Source organism: Micromys minutus (assembly GCF_963924665.1).
Source record: "Micromys minutus genome assembly, chromosome: 29".
Lineage (NCBI taxonomy): Eukaryota > Metazoa > Chordata > Mammalia > Rodentia > Muridae > Micromys > Micromys minutus.
In genome coordinates, this window is record NC_137964.1 from 11335134 (window position 1) to 11356686 (window position 21553).

Consider the following 21553-nt stretch of genomic DNA (forward strand, 5'->3'; position numbering starts at 1 on the left):
TAGAAATCTCATAATAACACTAAACTGGAAGACATTATATAAAGGCAAGGAGTAAATCTATATTAAATACCTATATGGTAAAAAAGACAAATACATATTAATATTGTATAATAACATACAATAAAACATAAAACTTAAAAAGTGATAGTAAAACAGTTTTTTGTCTAAGCTCCACTAAATCTCAATCTAATTCTTCTGCTAGTTTTTAAATTATCCACTAGTACTGGCATCTCCAAAATGCTGGAGTATTCTCCACCAACTGTGGTGTACTAGCACCAGTACTCTCTCCTAGATGTCTTCTCAGTATGAGCCCATCAGTCCTGGGTCCTCAACTGTTATTGAGGCTGGACCTTCATCAATGGCCTCTCATACTGCCAACTATCAAATTCTTACCATGTCCTCTTCATGCCTTCAAAACTAGTACTACCTAGGTAATTCTTACTTTACCAAGGTCATGTGTGAAAAATTGCTACACACTCGACCCCTACTGGAACACAGATTCTATGTGATGATACTAAGGAAAGCCTTTCCAGAAGATTTCACCTCAGTGATGCTGGCTTCTTCTCAATCAACACTAATTTCTCAGCTCCAGTTAACTGACTGAGCTATTTTACCAGTAATGCAAAGTTTTCAGTTCAATGGTGCTATGGTCTTCAAATTAGAGTTAACTCTTCAGGATCAGATGAACAAAATCTTAATTCAAAAAGGCTCCTATAGAACAGCTGACTGAGCTCTCATCACTAAATGGTATTTCTAGTCCAAAGTTCCATTGTCCTTCCATAGTCTGCCCCAAAGCAACACAGTTAAATGTATTACAGCAATGCTCAAGTCCATGGTACAATTGTAACTTAATTATGGGCTCTATTGCTTTGATGAAAACACCATCACCAAAATGCAGGAAAGGGTTTATTTGGTTTATACCTCTGCCTTATAGTCCAACATTGAAGGAAGAAAGCTAAAAGATCCTGGAAAAATGTCATACAGACCCTAAGAGAACACAAATACCAGCCCAGGCTACTATATCCAGCAAAACACTCAATTCCAATAGATGGAGAAACCAAGACATTTTCATGACAAAAGCAAATTTACACAACATCTGTCCACAAATCCAGCACTACAAAGGATAACAGATGGAAAACTCCAACACAGGGAGAGAAACTACAGTGTAGAAAAAGCAAGAAAGTAATCTTTCAACAAACCCAAAAGAAGATACCCACACAAACATGATTGCACCTCTAACAACAAAAATAACAAGAAACAAAAATCGCTATCCCTTAATGTCTCTTAATATCAGTGGACTCAAATTACCCAATAAAAAGACATAGTCTAACAGACTAGATATGTAAACAGGACCCAGCATTTTGCTGCATACAGGAAATACGCCTCCATGACAAAGACCAACACTACCTCAGAGTAAAAGGTTGGGAAAAAACGTTTCCAAGGGAATGGTCCCAAGAAACAAGCTGAAGTTGCCATTCTAATAGCAAATAAAATTGACTGTCAACAAAATGTTATCAAAAAGGTAAGGAGGAACACTTCATACTCATCAAAGGTAAAAATCAATCAAGATGAACTTTCATTTCTGAACATCTATGCTCCAAAAGCAAGGGCACCCACATTCATAAAAGAAACTTTACTAAAGCTCAACGCACATATTGCACTTCACCCAATAATAGTGGGAGACTTCAACACTGCACTCAGTCCATGATCAATGGACTGATCATGAAAACTGAAACTGAATAGCGGAACTAACAGAAGTGATAAACCAAATGGATTAAGCAGATATCTACAAAACATTTCATCCCAAAACAAAAAAATATACCTTTTTCTCAGCACCTAATAGTACCTCCACAAAAACTGACCATATAATAGGTCACAAAACAGATCTCAAAAGATACAAGAAGATCAAAATACTCCCATTCATCCTAATGGACCACCATGGAATAAGGATGTTAAAAATAACAGAAAGCCCACAATATACATGGAAGCTGAACAACACTCTACTCAATGATAACTTGGTCAAGGAAGAAATAAAGAAACTAAAGACATTTTAGAATTTAACAAAAATGAAGACAGAACATATCCAAACTTATGGGATATAATGAAAGCAGTGCTGAGAGAAAAACTTAGAGCTCTGAGTGCCTCAAAGAGAAACTAAAGAGAGCATAGACCAGTAGCTTGACAGCTCACCTGAAAGCTCTGAAACAGAAAGAACCAAATACATCCAAGAGGAGTAGAAGGCAGGAAATAAACCCAGAGCTGAAATCAACCAAGTAGAAACAAAAAGAAGTATACAAAAGTCATCAAAACTAGTAGATGGTTCCTTGAGAAAATCAACATTATAGATAAATCTTAGCCAGACTAACCTGAAAGAACAGAGACAGTATCCAAATTAACAAAATCAGAAAGGAATGGGGAGTGATAAGAATAGAAACTAAAGAAAAACAATTTTTAAAACCATCAGATCCTATTAAAAACACCAATACTCAATAAAAATGGGAAATCTGCATAAAGGGGACAATTTTCTAGTCATATACCAGGTACCAAAGTTAAGTCAGGATCAGATAAACCATGTAAATGATCCCATAACCCCTAAAGAAATATTTGGATTTGGTGCAGAATTCTATCAGACCTTCATAAAAGACCTAATACCAATACTCTTCAAACTATTTCACTAAATAGAAACAGACGGAACACTACCCAATTCACTCTATGAAGCTACAATTATACTCATACCTAAACCACACAAAGACCCTACAAAGAAGAGAACCTCAGACCAATTTCCCTTATGAATATTGATGCAAAAATAAACACATTGAAACTATCATCCATCATGATCAAGTAGGCTTCATCCCAGGGATGCAGGGATAGTTCAATATATGTAAATCCATCCATGTAATAATCTACTATATAAACAAACTCAAAGGGGAAAAAAAAGTGAGCATGTGATCATCTCAACAGATCCTGAAAAAACATTTGAGAAAATTCAACACGTTCATGTTAAAAAGTCTTGGAAAGATCAGGAATTCAAGGCCCATACTTAAACATAGTAAAAGCAATATACAGCAAACCAATAGCCAACATCAAAGTAAATGGAAAGAAACTTAAAGCAATCTCACTAAAATCAGGGATTAGACAAGGATGCAAACTCTCTCCCTACCTATTAAACACAGTCCTAGCCAGATCAATTAGACAAAAAAAAAAAAAAAAAAAAAAAAAAAAAAGGATGTCAGAGGGATGCAAATTGAAAAGTAAAAAGTCAAAATATCACTATTTGCCTGTGATATGATAGTATAGTTAAGTGACCCTAAAAATTCCAGAGAATTTCTTCAGCTGATAAACAACTTCAGCAAAGTGGCTGCATATAAAATTAACTAAAACAAATCAGCAGCCATCCTCTACTAAAAGTACAAACAGGCTGAGAAAGAAATTAGGGAAACAATACTCTTTTTTTTTTTCATTGTTTCTGATCTAAGCACTAACAGGGACACTGAAAGCCCCTACTAGTGAATCAAGATAAGCAGATTTTCTTCGAGAACTCTAGCACACCAGGACAAGTGGCCATGTCAGGATGTGACTCTAGTCTCGTCACAATACTCTTTCACAATAGTCACAAATATAAAATACCTCGGTGTGACTCTAACCAAGAAAATGAAAGATCTGTATGACAAGACCTTCAAGTCTCTGAAGAAAGAAGTCAAAGACCTCAGAAGATGAAAAGACCTCTCATGCTCATGGAATGGAAAGATCAGCATAGTAAAAATGGCTATCTTGTCAAAAGCAACCTACATATTCAATGCAATCCTCATCAAAATTCCAAATCTTCATAATTAGAAAGAGAAATTTGCAAATCCATTTGTAATAACAAAGGAAATCACCATGCCTAAACTCAAGCTGAATTACAGAGCAATAGTGATAAAAACTGCATGGTAGTGGTACAGTTACAGGAACATAGATGAATGGAATAGAACTGAATACCCAGAAACAAACCCACACACCTATGGTCACTTGATCTATGACAAAGGATCTAAAACCATCCAGTGGAAAAAAGACAGTATTTTCAACAAATGGTGCTGGTTCAACTGGAGGTCCCACATGTAGAAGAATGTAAATTGATCCATTCTTATCTCCTTGTACAAAGCTAAAGTCCAAGTTGATCAAGGACCTCCACATAAAACCAGATACTCTGAAACTAATAGAAGAAACTGAGGAAGAGCCTTGAACACATAAGCACAGGGGAAAATTTTCTGAACAGAACACCAATGGCTTATGCTCTAAGATCAATAATTGACAAATGGAACCTCATAAAACTACAAAGCTTCTGTAAGGCAAAGGACACAGTCAACAGGACAAAATGGCAACCAATAGATTGGGAAAAGATCTTTACTAATCCTACATCTGATAGATGGTTAATATCTAACATATATAAAGAACTCAAAAGTTACGACTCCAAAGAACCAAATAACCCTATGAAAAATGGGGTACAGAGCAAAACAGAATTCTCAACTGAGGAATATCGAATGTCCCAGAAACACTTAAAGAAATAACATTTGAAATGTAAATATATAGAATATCCAATAAAAATGATTAAAAAAATCAGAAGATAGCACTGTCTGGCACCAATGGGAGAAAAGTTCTTTGGTCCAGTGAAAGAGTGTTTTTCCAGTGTAGGGAAATGTCAAGGTGCTGAGGTGGACTAGGTGGTTGGGACAGGGAGCGCCTTCATGGAAGCAAGAAGAGGGGAGGGGAAGTTGTAATGTGGGAAAGGGAGTAACATTTGAAATGTAAATAGAGAATATCCAATTTTTAAAAACTGGAAAAAATTTTAAAAAATAATAAAAATGTTCAATATCCTTAGTCATAAGGGAAATGCAAATCAAAACAACCCTGAGATTCCACCTTACATCAATGAAAATAGCTAAAATTAAAAATTAAGATGACAGTAGATTCTGGCAAGGATGTGGACAAAGAGGAACACTCCTTTATTGTTGCTGGGATTGCAAGCTGGTACAACTACTCTGGAAATCAGTCTGGTGTTTTCTCAAAAAATTGGACACTGTACTACCTGAGGACTCAGCTATACCCCTCCTGGTCATATACCCCAAAAATGCTCTAACATATAACAAGAATACATGACCCACTATGTTCATAGCAGCCCCAATTATAGTAGACAGAAACTGGAAAGAACCAAGATGTCCTTCAACAAAGAAATGGATACAGAAAATGGAGTCCATCTTCACAGTGAAGTATTACTAAGCTATTAAAATAAATGACTTTATGAAATTCCTAGGCCAATGGATGGAAATAGAAACTATCATCCTGAGTGAGTTAACCCAGTCACAAAAGAACATACATGGTATGCACTCACTGATACATGGATACTAGCCGAAAAGCTCGGAATATCCAAGATACAATTCACAGACCACATGAAGCTCATTAAGAAATTAGACCAAAATGTGAATGTTTCAGTGCTTTTTAGAAGGGAGAACAGGAGGAAATACAGGGGCAGAGTAGAGCACAGACTGAAGGAAAGGCCACTCAGAGACTGCCTCACCTGGGGATCCATCCCATATAGTTACCAAACCCAGACAATATTGCAGATGCCAAAAAGTGCATGCCTGATATAGCTGTCTATTGAGAGGCTCTGCCAGAGCCTGATAAATGTTGTGGTAGGTGCTCAGAGCCAACCATTGGACTGATCATGGAGTCCCCAATGGAGGAGTTAGAGAAAGGGCTGAAGGAGCTGAAGGGGTTTTCAATCCATAGACAATAAGAATATCAACCAACCAGACTCTACCCTCCACAGACTTCCTATGGACTAAACTACCAACCGAAGAGTACACATGGAGGGACCCTTGGCTCCAGCTGCACATGCAGGAGAGGCATTGTGTAATATCAATGGGAGGAGAGGCCCTTGGTGCTGGAAAGGTTGGATGCCCCAGTATAGGGGAATGTCAGGGTAAAGAGGCAGGATTAGTGGGAATGGGGGGGGGAGCATCCTCATAAAAGCCAGAGGAGGAGGGATTGGATAGGTTTTCGGAGGGAAAACTGGAAAGGGGGATAACTTCTGAAATGTAAATAAATAAAATATTCAATTAGAAAAAATAAAAAACAATTTCATTCACATGACATTAGAACTACCATCTGCCTCTACCTCCCAATTGACAGGATTAAAACTTGGGCTACCTTCAAATACTTCAATCAAAGGAAAAACTAGATCGCTCAGAACATACAAATAGGCAAGAGACTTGAATGGCTACACTGCATAGAACATATATAAATGTTTAATGTAAATTATACTTAATATGTTTAGAAACAGAAATCAACGTAAATGCAAACTAAGACACTAGTAGCATGGGCTGGACAGAGGGCTCAGTAATTAAGAGCATTTGCTGCTTCGGCAGAAGATTTAGGCTCAGTTCTCAGCATCCATAATAAATAGCCATCTATTAACTCTAGTTCCTTGGAATCCAAAATCTTCTTCTGGAATCTGCAGGAAGCAGGCATGTATGTGGAGTATTAACGTAAGTGAACGCAAAATGCTCATACATATACAACTGCTCAAAATTGCTCTCTGAAGGACAGCATCAACAGGCATACTAACACGTGGCAGGCAGTCATCTCACAAGGCCCCAACTCTAGACAAAGAACTACAGATAACCAAGAAATACTGAGAACAGAAAAATAATTTTCCCAAGGGAAGAACATACCAACCAATTGGTTAGCCAATACCCTAAAATCACACACATATAAGTAATATTATGCAGACTGAAGAGACTGTATTTATATATTTAGGAACATATACACATATACATATGCATATGGATATGCATATACATATATATATTCACACACATCTGTAACAAAAATTGAAGAGACCATGACATGAATTTGGGAGAGCAAGGCGTACATGGGAAAGGTTAAAAGGAAGAAAAGGAGGAAACGAATATATTTTAACTTGAAAATAATCTTTAAAACCCTGACCTTTAAAGTTAGAGTAAGAGGCACTCTGACCATCTGCCACCAGGAACAGTGGAGATCCAGAGACACAGTCCTGGTGAGAAGGGGTTCCGACTAGCCAGGGGGTAGAGAGATCTCTGCCGAGCACGAGGAAAGTGCGCCCCTGCCCTGCTTGATCCAGGGACCAGGAACCCAGCATTGGGCCCTCTGTTCCCAGCCAGTGGCTTTTGGGTGCAGAACAGGCGCTAGGACCATCTGCCACGAGGAACAGCAGAGATCCAGGGACACAGGCCAGGTACAAGGGAAAGGCAAGAACCAATCACAAACAACAGATGGCAAGAGGAAAGCGAAAGAGCGTACCCCAGGGAAACCAAGACAACCTGGCAACACTAGAACCCAGCTCTCCCATCACAACAAACAGCAGAATGCCAAACACTCCAGAAAAAGAAGACTCAGACCCGAAATCCTACCTCAAGATGATGATAGAGATCCTTAAACAAGAACGGGAGGAAAAGCATAAAGAATTAGAAGCTTTTAAAGAAGAAACAAGAAAAACACTCAAAGAACTAGAAGAAAACAGAACCAAAGAGATGAAGAAATGGAAGAAGGAATTTAAAATGGAAATGGACACAATAAAGAAAACATTAAAAGAGACAACCCTAGAGGTAGAAATCCTAAAAAAAAAATCAGGAGTCACAAATGCAAGCATTTCCAACAGACTACAAAAGATGGAAGAGAGAATCTCAGGGGCCGAAGACAACATTGAAAACATAGACAAAACAGTCAGAGAAGATGAAGTTAGAGTAAGTGAAAACTCATTAATAAAAATTTAAATATAAATTATTATTAATTTAGTAAAATTAACTGGTGCATTATTTGATATTCTCCTTCCAATGATACAATACAGAAATCAGTATTTATGTGCATGATGATTATAACACAAGATAACATATCAACACTGGTTCAAAGGGACTGCAGGGAAATACAGTTACAAAGTGATTAAAGTGTGGAATGGGAGTGGCCCAGTGTTTGCTAGAGCATTTTTATTTTAGTTACAAATTGTTCAATTAGACTGTAGGAATCAGTCCCACTTATCTAGAATGTATTCCTTTCCAAGAGCACCTTGACCATTGTAAACCTGTATACCTGTGATTAACAGCATGTTTGGCAAATGGAGTAGGCTGTGCCGTCTGATTCCTGGAGAGCAGTCACACGCCTGCCTATGTTACTTAACTCAGCACTTCCATCTCTTCAATGAGTATGCCTACACATGTGCTCACTTAATATAGTCTTCCACGATTCTCCCAACATCCTGGCTGACATTTCAAATTTCAAATACAGTAATACCTCCACAGAGGGAAGAGTGGAAATTTTAGATTCAGCTCTTAGTCACATCAGTAACTATCAAGGTTTTGGCTCTCTGAGTAAGATAATGTCTAACCTTGAAAGAACTTCTAAATATTGTGCACATTAACTACTGTATCCTTGAGTCTTATTAATTAATCCCACGGAATCCAGACACTAACTAGCTCTTACCAGTCAACCATAAAATTATTTCCACTGCTACTTTAGAATGGTATTGAGCTACTATTATGAAGCATGATGTAAATATCTCAATTTGCCAATGGTCTTGGGTAAACCCTGTGAATGGATTGTTCTATTTCTTTAAATATAGCTTGAAATTTCGCTTTTCCAGTTCCATGTTTGTTTATTCGTGGGATTATGTACTTTCATGCTTGATGAGAATGTTACAGGGCACTGGAGATGGCAAGTACATGATGTCCTCGCAGACTTCTTGCTAGAACCTTCTTTAGTATAGGCAAGGATGTAAATCATTGTTTACTCTTGATGTTTACCCTTGAGTTTACAAAGAATGTGTGCCCACAAGAATACACACACACACACACACACACACACACACCACTAGCTGTCTATGCTTCTAGTCCCATTCACAAAGCCTCTTTTGATCTCTGAAAACCTAGTAAGTGAAAAGGACCAGTTGTAGCATGACTACCTTACTCCCATTCTTACCTTGAGCTGTAAGACAGCCAGCTGCTCATCACCTGCACTTTTTCAAAACTGCATAATACCGCCCTGGTGAGCAAGCAGCCAGTCTATCAAAATCCCCCTTACGTCATTGCTGCCAGGCCCTCTACCATTTGCACTAGTTCTGGGACCCTGTACAGTCAGATGTGTATGGTCATTATATGCCAGGCATTTTCTCTAGAAGAAAAATCTAACCCTCTTAACACAGGCTGGGAACGTGTGGATTCACAAAGTTGAGTTCTAGCCAATAGTTTTTCCTAGACTTAGGAAGAACACATGCTACCTTTTACCTACACATACTAGAAACCAACTGTAAGTCAGTAAAAACCTCACACTTCTGCATACTCAAGACATCTTAAAGGTTGGGTGGTTTGTATCCTGTCAAAATTATGTCACTCTGAAAAGCAGACAATATGCACCTAGATCATAATCTCAGATTTGAGACTCTTTTGGAAGGACTTTTTCTATATACTGAGATTTTGAGACTTCTTCCTAAGCCTTTGGGACAGACTCCTTGTCCCAAAGCTCTGATTCCATGATTACTCATGGCCACATAATCCCTCACAAAGATCTAGACGCACCAGGTCAGAAAGAAAGGTGGAAAGTAAAGGAATGACACTGCCGTCACAGTAGTAGAAATGATAAATGTACATACCTTGGAACCCATTCAAGGCCAGAAGCTTGCTCAAGTAAAAACTCATTAACTTGCTTCCAGGACATCATTAGCTGTCTCCCTCTTATTTTCTCACTATATGAGTCTGGGCAGATTACTGAGAATCTTTGAAAATATTTAAGTAAATATTAATATTTTAATATATCTTGTGTAAGCTTCTTCTAAACAGTACTTCTTACTCCAATCCAGCCTAAACACAGAATTTTCTGAGAATAAATTTTCTTGCATTATCTACTCTCTCTAACGTGGGAAAAGATTAGAAAGGATGGATTTGAATAACAAGTAAAGAAAATCACCCTGACTTCCTAATGGTGACTTCATGTTGCTAATAAATTCCTTCCTAGGAGGAGGGAGATGTAAGCAATCTCTACCTCTTCCACTAAGGTACTAATGACAAACAGAGCCATTATTCCATCAAAATTCATAAATAAACCAATGTTTATTTGGCTTCCTCACAGAATGTAAGGGTTACTTCCAAGGGTATGGGTACGCCACCCTTAGTGGGTTACATCTGGAAAGCCTTACTCAGCAGGAATGGGATTTTTCTAAAACAGCATAGATGGAGGATGTGGCCCCTTCCAGTCTTCCCTGACAGGCAGTCCGCAGAGTTGCCAGTTGGTAGGCAGCAGTTAGATGCTGGGAGGAGGCGAGGAGAACATAAACTATCAATAAGCCCAGTTGGGATAAGCTTCCTGAATTCCCCAGGAAGGCAGCTGCTTGGCTTAAGACAGTCACTCACGACACTATTATTTAGATTCTCTTCTGCCAAAGTTGGAAAATGATAATGAAGACTGCTCTCCCTGCATTCACTAACAGCAAGCTGTATAAACCTGGTCAAGTAAAATGGCCCACGGCTAGCGAGTGCAAGTGACATTGAGCTGAGATAGGATAGATGATCCTGGCTCTAACACTTACTTGGTTTGTTATCTTAGGCACTGGTCGAGATTCCCTTCTGTATCTGACAAGTGTGGTGCAAACCCCATGAACCTTGGTCTCTCCTGTGCTACTAGTCTGATATAAATCAACACTCTTAACCATCACTTCTCTAAGATCAGGAAATAAGAACTGCTAATGTCTGTCATGGACTGTCAGATTAAAATTACTTTGTCAGATTTACATTTTCTTTGCGAGATGGGAATCAGCCCAGATCACCAGTAACTTTAGCAGTCTTACAAAATAAGCCAGTGCCTCCTACCAGATACACAATCAGTCATTCCCAACACACCTCTGCTCCATTTATGAACTATGTCACATTTCTACACATGCTCTTATAACACTCTAGGCCCACCTGGAGTTGGAGAGAACATGGTGTCCCTAGTCTTGACTATCTATGTCTCAATGAAATGAAAAATAAGCAAGTACCACTATACACAACAAATTTATTTGTACACAGTCTCTCACCTGTATGACTTTTTGATGCAGAATGTGATCTGACTTATCAAAGTTTTCCTATGTTCTTTGAAAGTTTAGGTCCCTTACATGTTTGTTTCTCAAGGTTAGTACATATACAGTCGTCTACACTGGAAACTGTTTTAGATTTTTAGACATTCTCAGGGTTCTTCATTTCAACGGAGACCTGACTTACCATCCAAAACTTTTGGTTTCAATTCATAAGCTTCTTTACATGAATGAGTTGCTTACATTGAGACAACTATGGCAGAGTGTTCCTGTGTTCTTTACAGATGAAATGTTTTCTCCCTGTGTCAGTTCTTAGCAGTAATCATGCTACAGGCATCCTCTGATGTTGAGCAATCCTGGCTGACTGTAGCATCCTCTGATGTCGGGCAATCCTGGCTGACTGCATACTCTCTAGCCTTCTCTCTGCTAGGAGTGTGTCTCACCTGAGTTCGCTCACATTGAATGAGGTATGAGTTAGGAAGGTAAGTTTTCCTGCACTATGCACATCTATAGGACTTCTCAACTCTAAGAAGTCCATCACATTGACTGAGGACTGATTTATAGTAGAGAGTTTTTCTTCGTTCTTTATAGCCACAGGGTTTCTAACTTGTATATCATTTCTGATACTGACTGAGCTTTGAGCTGCAGGGAAATGCTTTTCTCTGTTCTTTGTATTGGCACCATGGGTATGAGTTCCCAGATGGCGGGCAAGTCCTGACTTGCAGAAGAAAGCCTTCCGGCACTCTTTGCATTCATAGGGCTTCTCACCTGTGTGGATTCTATGATGCAGAGTCAAGTGGGACTTGCGACAGAAACATTTGCCACATTCTTTACATTCATAGGGCTTCTCACCAGTGTGAGTTCTGTGATGAGCAGTGAGCTCTGACTTGGAGGAGAAAGCTTTCCTGCACTCTTCACATTCATAAGGCTTCTCACCGGTATGGATTCTGTGATGGCGAGTTAGCTGGGACTTGTAGAAGAAAGCTTTGCCACAGTCTTTGCATTCATAGGGCTTCTCACCTGAATGAGTTCTCTGATGTTCAGTCAGCGTTGACTTATAATAGAAAGATTTCTGACATTCCTTACACTCATACGGCTTTTCCCCTGTATGTATTTTTTGATGTACACGGAGGGTTGACTTGCAGTAAAAGGCTTTTCCACATTGTTCACACTGATAGGGCTTCTCACCAGTGTGAGTTCTATGGTGTGACGTGAGCTCTGACTTGGAGGAGAAACCTTTCCTGCATTCTTCACATTCATAAGGCTTCTCCCCTGTATGAGTTCTGTGATGGCGAGTTAAGTTTGACTTGTAGAAGAAAGCTTTGCCACAGTCTTTACACACATAAGGCTTCTCACCAGTGTGAATTCGCTGATGTTCAGTGAGCGTTGACTTATAATAGAAAGATTTCCAACATTCCTTACACTCATAAGGTTTCTCACCTCTGTGAGTTTTCTGATGCACGGTAAGGGTTGACTTCCGATAGAAAGCTTTGCCACACTGTTCACATTCATGGGGCTTCTCCCCAGTGTGAATTCTGTGATGCACAGTGAGCTCGGACTTGGAGGGAAAAGCTTTCCCACATTCTGTGCACTGATAGATCTTCAGTCTCGTGCGAGTTCTCTGGTGCTGAGTAAGCACTGACTTGTAACAGAAAGCTTTCTGACACTCCTTCCACTCGTAGGGTTTCACATGTGGGTAGCACGCGTGCTGCCTGCTGTGCTGCGATGGCAGGCTGACCATTTTCATACATGGCTTACATTCATAGGGTCTTGTACCCTGGTGAAGTTCCAGCTGAACCTTCATTTCTGCCTTGAGACAAAAGAATCTGTCAAGGTTTTGCATCAATGGGGCTTTTTTCTAGCACTTACTTACTAATGTTCTGTGAGGATACTAACATCTTAAAAGTTTTACAAAAAGGACACTCACAATTTTCCCTGCTATGCAATTTGTCACTTAAAATAAGACTAAGTTTGTTCTACCATTCTAAATTATGCATACATGTAGGAGTATGTGCATTCAGGAGCAGGTACCCACAGAGGGCAGAGGTGTCATATTATCCTGGAGCTGGAGTTACAGGCTGATAAAGAGCAGCACAGTGTGTGCTGGGAACCTAACTCCTGCTATGTGAGAAAACAGCTCATGCTCTTAACCGCTCAGCTGTCTCGTAGCCCCATACTTTACCATGTTCTGTTCAGAGTCCGGTTATGTGTAATATTTTCTTACATGAGACATATTTTACACAGTTAGTTTTACACAAACCAATATAAAACTTGTTAGGTATCATTAACATTGCCTCTGTGTAGATGTATATCCCCAGTCAAATACTATGAATATTACAATGTGAACTTTCAACCTCAGGGAGAATAAGATGCTCAGGATGCCAGAGGGTTTATCAGTTACATTATCAGGTTTGTCACTAGGCACCACATTAGGCTCACTACAGACAATTCTGCCACAGGTTGGGTTCCTTATAAACCACTGTGAGCAACTCTCCTTATGTCCACAATCCAACTGTGAAAGCTGTGTTCACTGTCACTTTTACCTACTTCCATCATCTCTTTACTTGAAAGATTCCTGCTGATGCTTTCCACTGGCCACACACGACTCTCTGGATTTTCCCGGCAACTCTCATCTGGAGTAAACACTTCAAGAACACCTGAAATAATATTTTAAAAAAGCCATCACTATCCATAAATCAAATATATTGTTTATTCAGTTCAAATATAACTGCAGTTTCTTCACGACTCTTCAGCTTACTGAGGGAAATTTTACATGAACAGCTAAGGCAGTGCTAAGTCCTGTTCCTTCACTGCTTGAGAAACACATGGGAAGAAGTTATTCATCTACTTCTTGGCTACTGTTTCTGGCACACTAATTTTTAACTGTGTTGTTACCTGAGTACCAGTCCTCTATAACCTTAATTGTACATATATCATCTCATTATGTGAGGTGGCAAGATTTTCTTTCACTAGCTACTCACAAAACACAGGCTTCATATTCTGTTTTAGGAGCAAAAATGTAGGTTCATAAAAGGATTATTACATATTTATTTTAAATTTGATTCCTTTGCCCCAAAAAGCCACAGCAGGGTCTGTCTTCCATTGGTCACTGCTTACACTCACCTTTCTCTCACACTAGAGGACAGCTTCTTCAGAAGCTCCCTGGAATCCATCTTCTGCTCTACAAGTCTCTTTGTCTCTTGGACAAAAATAAATTTTTTAAAATAAACTATTTATTAAAATATAAATGCTAAGAAATGATTATGTTGCGATTCCAGACTGATATGTGCCTATACATAGAGAATGCCAAGTACACATTTTTAGGCGTCTTTTACTATATATTAATTATACAAAATTAGAGACACAATTTATCTAAACTCACAGCTTAAGAAGTTCGAGTCCTTAAGGGAGAATCTATTTTGAAACACGTATGTTTCTATCTACAGTTGACACAGTTCTCAAACTTGATCAGAAAAGCTTCTTATTGCAGTGGGTATTGGTTAATATGCACACACATTATGGTTCAAAGCTAGGAAATTGAAATAAGAGCAGAGATGGCCACTATCTAATGAATAATTAAGATATGATATATTTATTTATATATACATAAAATAAAAATTTTATATTATAAATAAAAATTAAATTATGATCTTTGCAGGTAAATAAACAGAGCTGGAAATAGATTATTCTTTGAAAGATAACCCAGATCCTGAAAGATGAGCCAAGTTCTCTCTCATATATGGATCCTAGCTTTGAATCTTTAGATGTTTGTGCTTAAATAGGAGGACCTACAGAAGTCATGAAAACAAAAATAAGAGGCCATGGGGTTGATAAAGAATGTGGGATATTACACAAATGTTATGAAGGAGTAAAGGGGAATAACAGTGCAGGGAAGGTTCAGTGAGGAGGCGGTGAGAGGGCAAAGGAGGAGGTACATAGGGCAGGATAACACTAAAGGCCTTTCTTTAAAAGCCTCATGAAAACCTACTTTGGAGGGTTCTAAAAAAATGCAGGAAGGCAGGAAGGCAGGAAGGAAGGAAGGAAGGAAGGAAGGAGGGAGGGAGGAAGGGGTGGGAGATGATAGATTGAGAGAGAGAGAGAGAGAGAGAGAGAGAGAAAGAAAGGAAGAAAGAAAGAATACATTATAGGGGGAGAAATACAATCCCCAGATGCCATAGAATATTGAACAAAATGTTCAGTGTGCTTTGGGGTTATCTATTTTCATGGGGCTGACAATGTAATCCCAAAGACCACCACTGGCTGCACCAACATTAAAAAATGCTGCTATTCCCAGAAACAACTCACAGACTGTGTGAAGTTCAAGAAAAAAAGAAAACAAACAAACAAACAAAAAAAAAAAAAAGTCATGCTTAATCCTTACACACCAAGAAAATGTTGACTAATTCCGGGTTACATCCTGTTTTACATGTACTTTTTGCTCATTGTAACTAATAAGACCTTAATGCAGAGTATCAAACCTTTAAAAAAAAAGAGAAAAAAAAAAAAAAAAGCCAAGCACGGACACAAGTGTATTTGTATACATTTATGCAAAAATGTTTAAAATTTTTTTCTTTTATCTTCATTTTTTTAAAATAATGCTGCTATTGTCTTTAGTCACCCTCCAGAACTTGATGGTAAGACCCCATTTCTGAAGACACTTTAAACTTCAGTTATAGAAAGAACATGGAAAATCAAGCTGATACTGATCTGGAAGCTTCATGCCTACTGGCTAGCTTTTGTAGTGCTGGGAAGTGCTATCCCAATTCTAGATGAATAGTAAGTGGCCTAACAAGATATACCTAGTTTCACAATAATGGCATGAAATTTACAGGAGTAACCAACCACTCTAATTGGAGTTAAGGCTCACTCCATGAGATAGAACTCTTGCTTTGTAACTGGGTGAAGAACCTATGGGTGAGTAGGTCAGACTGTCAGGAACAAGGGACTTCATTTCTTTTCCTACACAGCTAAGTATTAAATAGCCCGCTATGTCCTTATTTTTATATACATATAATATATGCATATATTAGTTCAGTCTTCATTGTCATAAGACATTGATGTATATGAAGTATGAGATATACGTAGCACACACCTTCCTCCAAAGGTCGGGGATCATCATGGCAGGAGAGAAAAGATTATAGGGACAGAAATGGTAGATGATTGTCTTAAATAGCACTTTCAGGTCAAGACATCACCACTGCTCACATGAACTCACTAGCAAGTGCCCTGTGTATAAGGCCTTTGCAGAATATAGCCAACCAAAATCCCAACATAGATGAAGAAGGGACTGACAAAGTCCCATCGATAACTAAGAAGCGAGTGATAACTGATAGAGAGCTACTAGGTGATGGCAAGTTTTCTGTAGGGATGTGGCCCCCAAGAGGGCACCCAAGCTCCATGAATGGCCCTACGCCCTCACACATGCTGGCAGCACAAAGTGGACCCAGTGGGAAATGAAAGTAGTTGGACGGAAGGAAGGGAAGCTCAAATCATACGTGCAAATATAAAATTCTCAAAAAAAAAAAAGCGCAAATGAGAGGGAAAGGAGAATACAATTTGTACTGTCATTAATTTAGATAAAATGGTTTCCCCTTTTCTACATTCAGCATACACAGCTGTCTAGACTACAATATTACGTTGGCACATTCCTTTATTTTCAGCTTGGAAGACAGGCCAAATTCTATCAACTACAATGAACATGTGAGTATGTTCCAGATTCTAACTACATACATGCTACACATAATGTTCTCCGTAAATCGCACTACTTGGCATCTCTGGTATGAAATGACACCACAAGGCATATTTTTAAGGTTTTAAAGGATTCTGTAGTCCGATGTTTTATTGAAGATTTTTACATGTATATTTTCTTCTCATATTTCTACCTAGTCTCGCTATCTAATCCTGGCTATATAGCAAGTTTGCAAAACTGCCATATTCCTTTTCCTTCTATGAGTCAGCGTGGTAGGCACAGACACTCACCTGTGTACCTGCCTGGCAGAGGAACCAGGCAAAGGGACTTGACAGGGCTTTCACTGGTGTGGCACCCCATCGATACCACGATGGCATCACTTCTTACCAAATAATACAATCTGGGCACTTTGTAGGATTCTGGTAGGTCGTATTTATGTACAAATAAATGTCTGTTCAATTTCCTATTCTGCAAGTACCAAAATACACACTGTAAAAACATTCCCAGCAAATCTTTCCTGTCTCAAAGATGTCTGCCGACATAGTCCATTTCAGCACTTCTTAATTTGGACAGATTCTCTTTTATTGGTGGTCATCATAAAGCAGCAGTCCAATATTTCATGTGCAAAAACTTCTGGTTTACTCTGGCATGCAATATGGTTTGGCTAATGTAACTATGGCGACTGCTGAGCTCTTTCATATTCTGTTCACTCCTAAATACTTTTCCTTTTTCTCAGCCTGTCTTCACCAGTATTATAAGCTCACACATTTAAGCAGCAGCTGGACATGTTTTTCTTTAAGAACAGATTGTCGGTGTTCAGCTATGAATTGGAAAACTCAGTTACAATTAGTCTTATTGAAGAGTAATTACGAAATTTTCCCTTCTCCATCTTAGAGGATGGAATATAATTCTTTCCAGGGCTCTTGACTGCATCCATTGTTTTGATTTTATTTTATGTGTTTGGGCGCTGTGTCTATGTACCATGTACATGCAGAATCTGTGGAGGCTAAAACGCATCAAGTGCTGGGAATTGAACCTGGGCCCTCTGAAAGAGCAGCCAGTGCACTTAACCCTTGAGCCATCACTGAAACCGTGATTATTTCACCTTTTTTGCTTCTGTGCAACATCTCTTGAAGTATCCATGGTACCCTTTAACATTCACAGTGCGATGTGTTTTATACTCATGAAGAAAGATCTCTAGCTCGTCACTTCCAGTTTACAGGTAACACTGCTGGAGAGCTTAGCTGGCAATTATTTTATTTCAGTGTTTGAAAATACACAAGCCAGTGCTTTCTGATATCAGGGTTTAGTTAAAAGATCACAAGGCTAAAGGGACTCCCCGTCATAGTAACTAAGCCCTTGCCTCTTATGTTGTAGGCTGTCCTTCTCTAATGGCTGCGTCCCTGGAAGTGTGTTTTCTGGTTCTGGTTTTTGTTCTTTCCATGGATTTATGCAATTTTAAGTTACCGTCCAGGGAGCACACTTTCTGCGTCTTTAGTCTGCGCGTTTCCCAGTCACAGGCTGCATCGCTTTAAGAGAGCCAAGGAGGCTACAAAGTCACAGACATGGCTGTTCTCCTTTCCCCGTACGGTTCTCACTACAACAGTCTCTCGGCCATCTGCATCCCCGTGTCTCTTTTCTCCAGTCTACTCCAGTGAACACTGCTTTCCAGTGAATGCTTTGCTTATGGGACTTCTCCCGTTACCTAAGTTTGTGTTTTCTGGCATGCCTGTTTGCCGAAACTATTTATTTGAATACTATTTTAGTGTATGAATCATTACCAAAGCCACACTCGCATTTTATGCCTAATACTCCACCATTTTTAAAAGCCTCAGAATCAGTTATTGGAAATGTTCTAGTTTTTCCAGCACATATCACTATGTGCCTGGTTGCTGCCATGTATATTAAGACTTTTTGCCCTCAACTGTCACTTTGTCATCCCGTTTTCCTCGAACTCAGAACTCTGCCTGTCTCTGCCTCCTCCTGGGATCAAAGGCATGTGCCACTACCACCACCACATAGCTAGTTCAAAGTTTTTTTAAAAGAGTAATCAAAACACTGAGCTAAAGTAAATGAGTGTTTCCTCATCAGTGTCTTTACGCCTTTCTTAAAATAAAAGTCCATCTGGTTTTGCTGCCTTCCTCTGGGTAAATACTTGGTGTCTCTCGTCTCACTGTGGTACATTATGTGACTGTTTTGATTTTCCCTCATTGAATATAAGGGGAAAGATGCATTTGTGTGTTAATTAGTGCTATCAAACTTTCAGATCAAGACCAAGTACTGAAGTAAGAAATCGTCAATATCCAACAAGGCAGAAAGGACAATTCAGAATTCAGACAAAATATTTAGGCAAAGTATGTAACTAACAACTCTACTGATAAGGTTGGTATGGCAACACATCCCGACAGTGGGAAGTACAGGAAAATGCAGTGTTTGAACCTGTCCTGCCTCTACAGCAAGCCTGAGGGTGGCTGGGCTATGTGAAACCCCATCTCAAAGCAACAACAAAAATGTCCGAGAGAGCTATACTAAGATCAATTGTTTTTTTAAAGTAAACTTAGGAAAACAGACTTCAAAGGACAACAGACTCACACAGAGATCATCATTTGGAAACTGTATAAAATAAATGCCAGACAAAATTGCTGTTGGTGAAGACAGTTCAAGTTCAAGTTCAAGATGACCAATATCCTATGAGCAGTCGTCCCGTTGAGTTCCCTTCCCCAGTTCACAGTCACTGACCTGGGAGACTCCAGACTGAAGTGTCTCCTATGCTCCACGGCTGGAATCCATGCTCCAACCTTAAGATCAACTCAGGTTTAGTCACGCAGTGCCCTGTAAACGGAAAATGATATATAAACTGTTCCCAAGAAGTCCATTTGGCTGATGGAACATGATTGCTCCATTTGAGCTATAGTATGAAGGGTAAAGGAAGCTACATAGAGAAAAACTTAAAGGACTCAGAAAAGAAATAAAAAAGAACAAACAACAACTAGAGAAAAATCACAGTCAAAAAACCTAAAATATATGCAATAAAAAAAAAAAATTGAGATGTTTCAATTTTACATTCCCATTCTAAATAGCTAGCTACCAAACTCAAAATCATCTACACAGAAAATGCAGCCGTGCCTGAGCTACGTTCCTCACCTCACTGCAGCCAGAAAGCAAAGGAAGGAGGTACGTACATCCTAACATCCTTTCTCAGGCATCAGCACACAAACAGAAACATCAGTCATGGAACATAGCTGGAGAGCACACACTGAAGCTGTACACCACTATTCCTGAGTCTGCAATGACCACTGCCACCTTATGGCTTAGTAACTGGTAACCCACAAGACAGGTTGGTACCCAGATACAGCAACAAAATAACAACAATTTAAAAAATACAGCAATGCCATGGTAATGGCACCTCTAACATTCCCTCAGAACACTGCCATGAATCCCTCAAGAGAAGTTCTAATCCAGACCCCTTCTGCCCAAGTACATGTGCCGCAGAGGGCAAAACTGAGAAAGATGTGGTATATTCAGGGTTACCACTGTCTGAGAGCCACGTTAGCTGACTACAACTCTCTCATTCACCGCACTGGAAGAGATGGATATTTTCTTGGGTGGAATAAACAGATGATCTCTTACAGATGACGTCTACATAAGAAAGACACAAAATAAATAAACCATGTCTGTCACAAAAAGCAAAATCCCACATGCCCTCATATTTGCAAGTTCAAGGCAACCTCAAAGAAACAGAGGAAATGGCAGTTATGAGAGTAGGACAGAGATAGAGACTGGGGGGACAGCAGGTATTTGTCCCAAGTACACAGGTAAGGGACACAGAATTTATGTTCTACAGACTGATAATAAATGTATCTGACAATAATTAGTTACATCTTTCAGGGAGAATTTAAATGTTCCTACCACAGACAGGTTGTGTCTAAGCTGGAAGGCTGGCCAACTGACTTCATCAGATAATCATACATTATCTATGTGTATCCCCAAGCCACACAGTTCTTCATATATGTAGGGCATTAACACAGGCCAGCTAAAATATGAGCAACTTTGTATTTTATGAAAAGTTTGCGATAATTCCTACAGTTCTCCACCAAGAGGAGAGTAACTGCTGAGAGCAGCCAGGGACCGAGACTCACCCAAGGACACCAGGCTGCTGTAGGTCTCCAGCATCACGTCCCTGTACAGGGTCCTCTGCGCAGCATCCAGCTCCTGCCATTCCTGCCAAGTGAAGTCCACGGCTACATCCTCAAATGACACCAAGCCCTGCAATGACACACTGCTCGTCAACCCAGGGCCTCAACTACTTCCCTAGGTGTCTGTGTCTTGCCTGAGTCACACAGAAGTTAGGGGCTTGACTTGCATTCTGTATCATGGGACAGTTAAGAATCAATACAAGCCATCTGTCTCCTGTATTGATGTAGTGATTGAAGAAATTACCATTAAAAGAGCTCTCCAAGGAATTACAGTAGAAACAAAGTCTGCAACTGAGTGTGTGTCTATAAAGTTTACATTAAGAGAGACTAGATTCTGCACACTCAATCATACAACAGCAAGATTAAATCTGTAAAGGCCTGAGCAGCACCACAGTGTGGCGCTGTGCTGCCGTGCAGAGGACACAGAGCACAGGCTCCAGTCCAGCCCCTGTAGCAGAACAGCTCTTACTCTTAAAACTAGATCACAGGGATCGCATATGCGAATGCAGGGTCACAAAATTATTTTTGCAACAGAGAGGATTCCTAAATATGCCATGGCCAAACTTTAACTCAGAAAGGCTGTAATAAATC

At 39.4% G+C, this 21553-nt stretch overlaps 1 protein-coding gene across 2 annotated transcripts; it reads right to left on the reverse strand.

Moving 5' to 3' along the window:
* Nucleotides 1–10827: 10827 nt before the first annotated feature.
* Nucleotides 10828–19868, reverse strand: LOC308439549 (uncharacterized protein). Of its 2 annotated transcripts, none has more exons than XM_080941392.1 (3): nt 19506–19868; nt 13625–13734; nt 10828–12883 (listed from the first exon to the last, which is right to left on the reverse strand). In XM_080941392.1, exon 3 carries the CDS (start codon nt 12879–12881, stop codon nt 11517–11519), a length of 1365 nt encoding a protein of 454 aa, XP_080797518.1. In that variant the 5' UTR covers nt 12882–12883; nt 13625–13734; nt 19506–19868; the 3' UTR covers nt 10828–11516. The 2 variants fall into 2 exon arrangements, with proteins under 2 accessions (XP_080797518.1, XP_080797517.1); XM_080941391.1 differs by having other exon boundaries at nt 10828–12887.
* Between the last annotated feature and the right edge of the window lie 1685 nt (nt 19869–21553).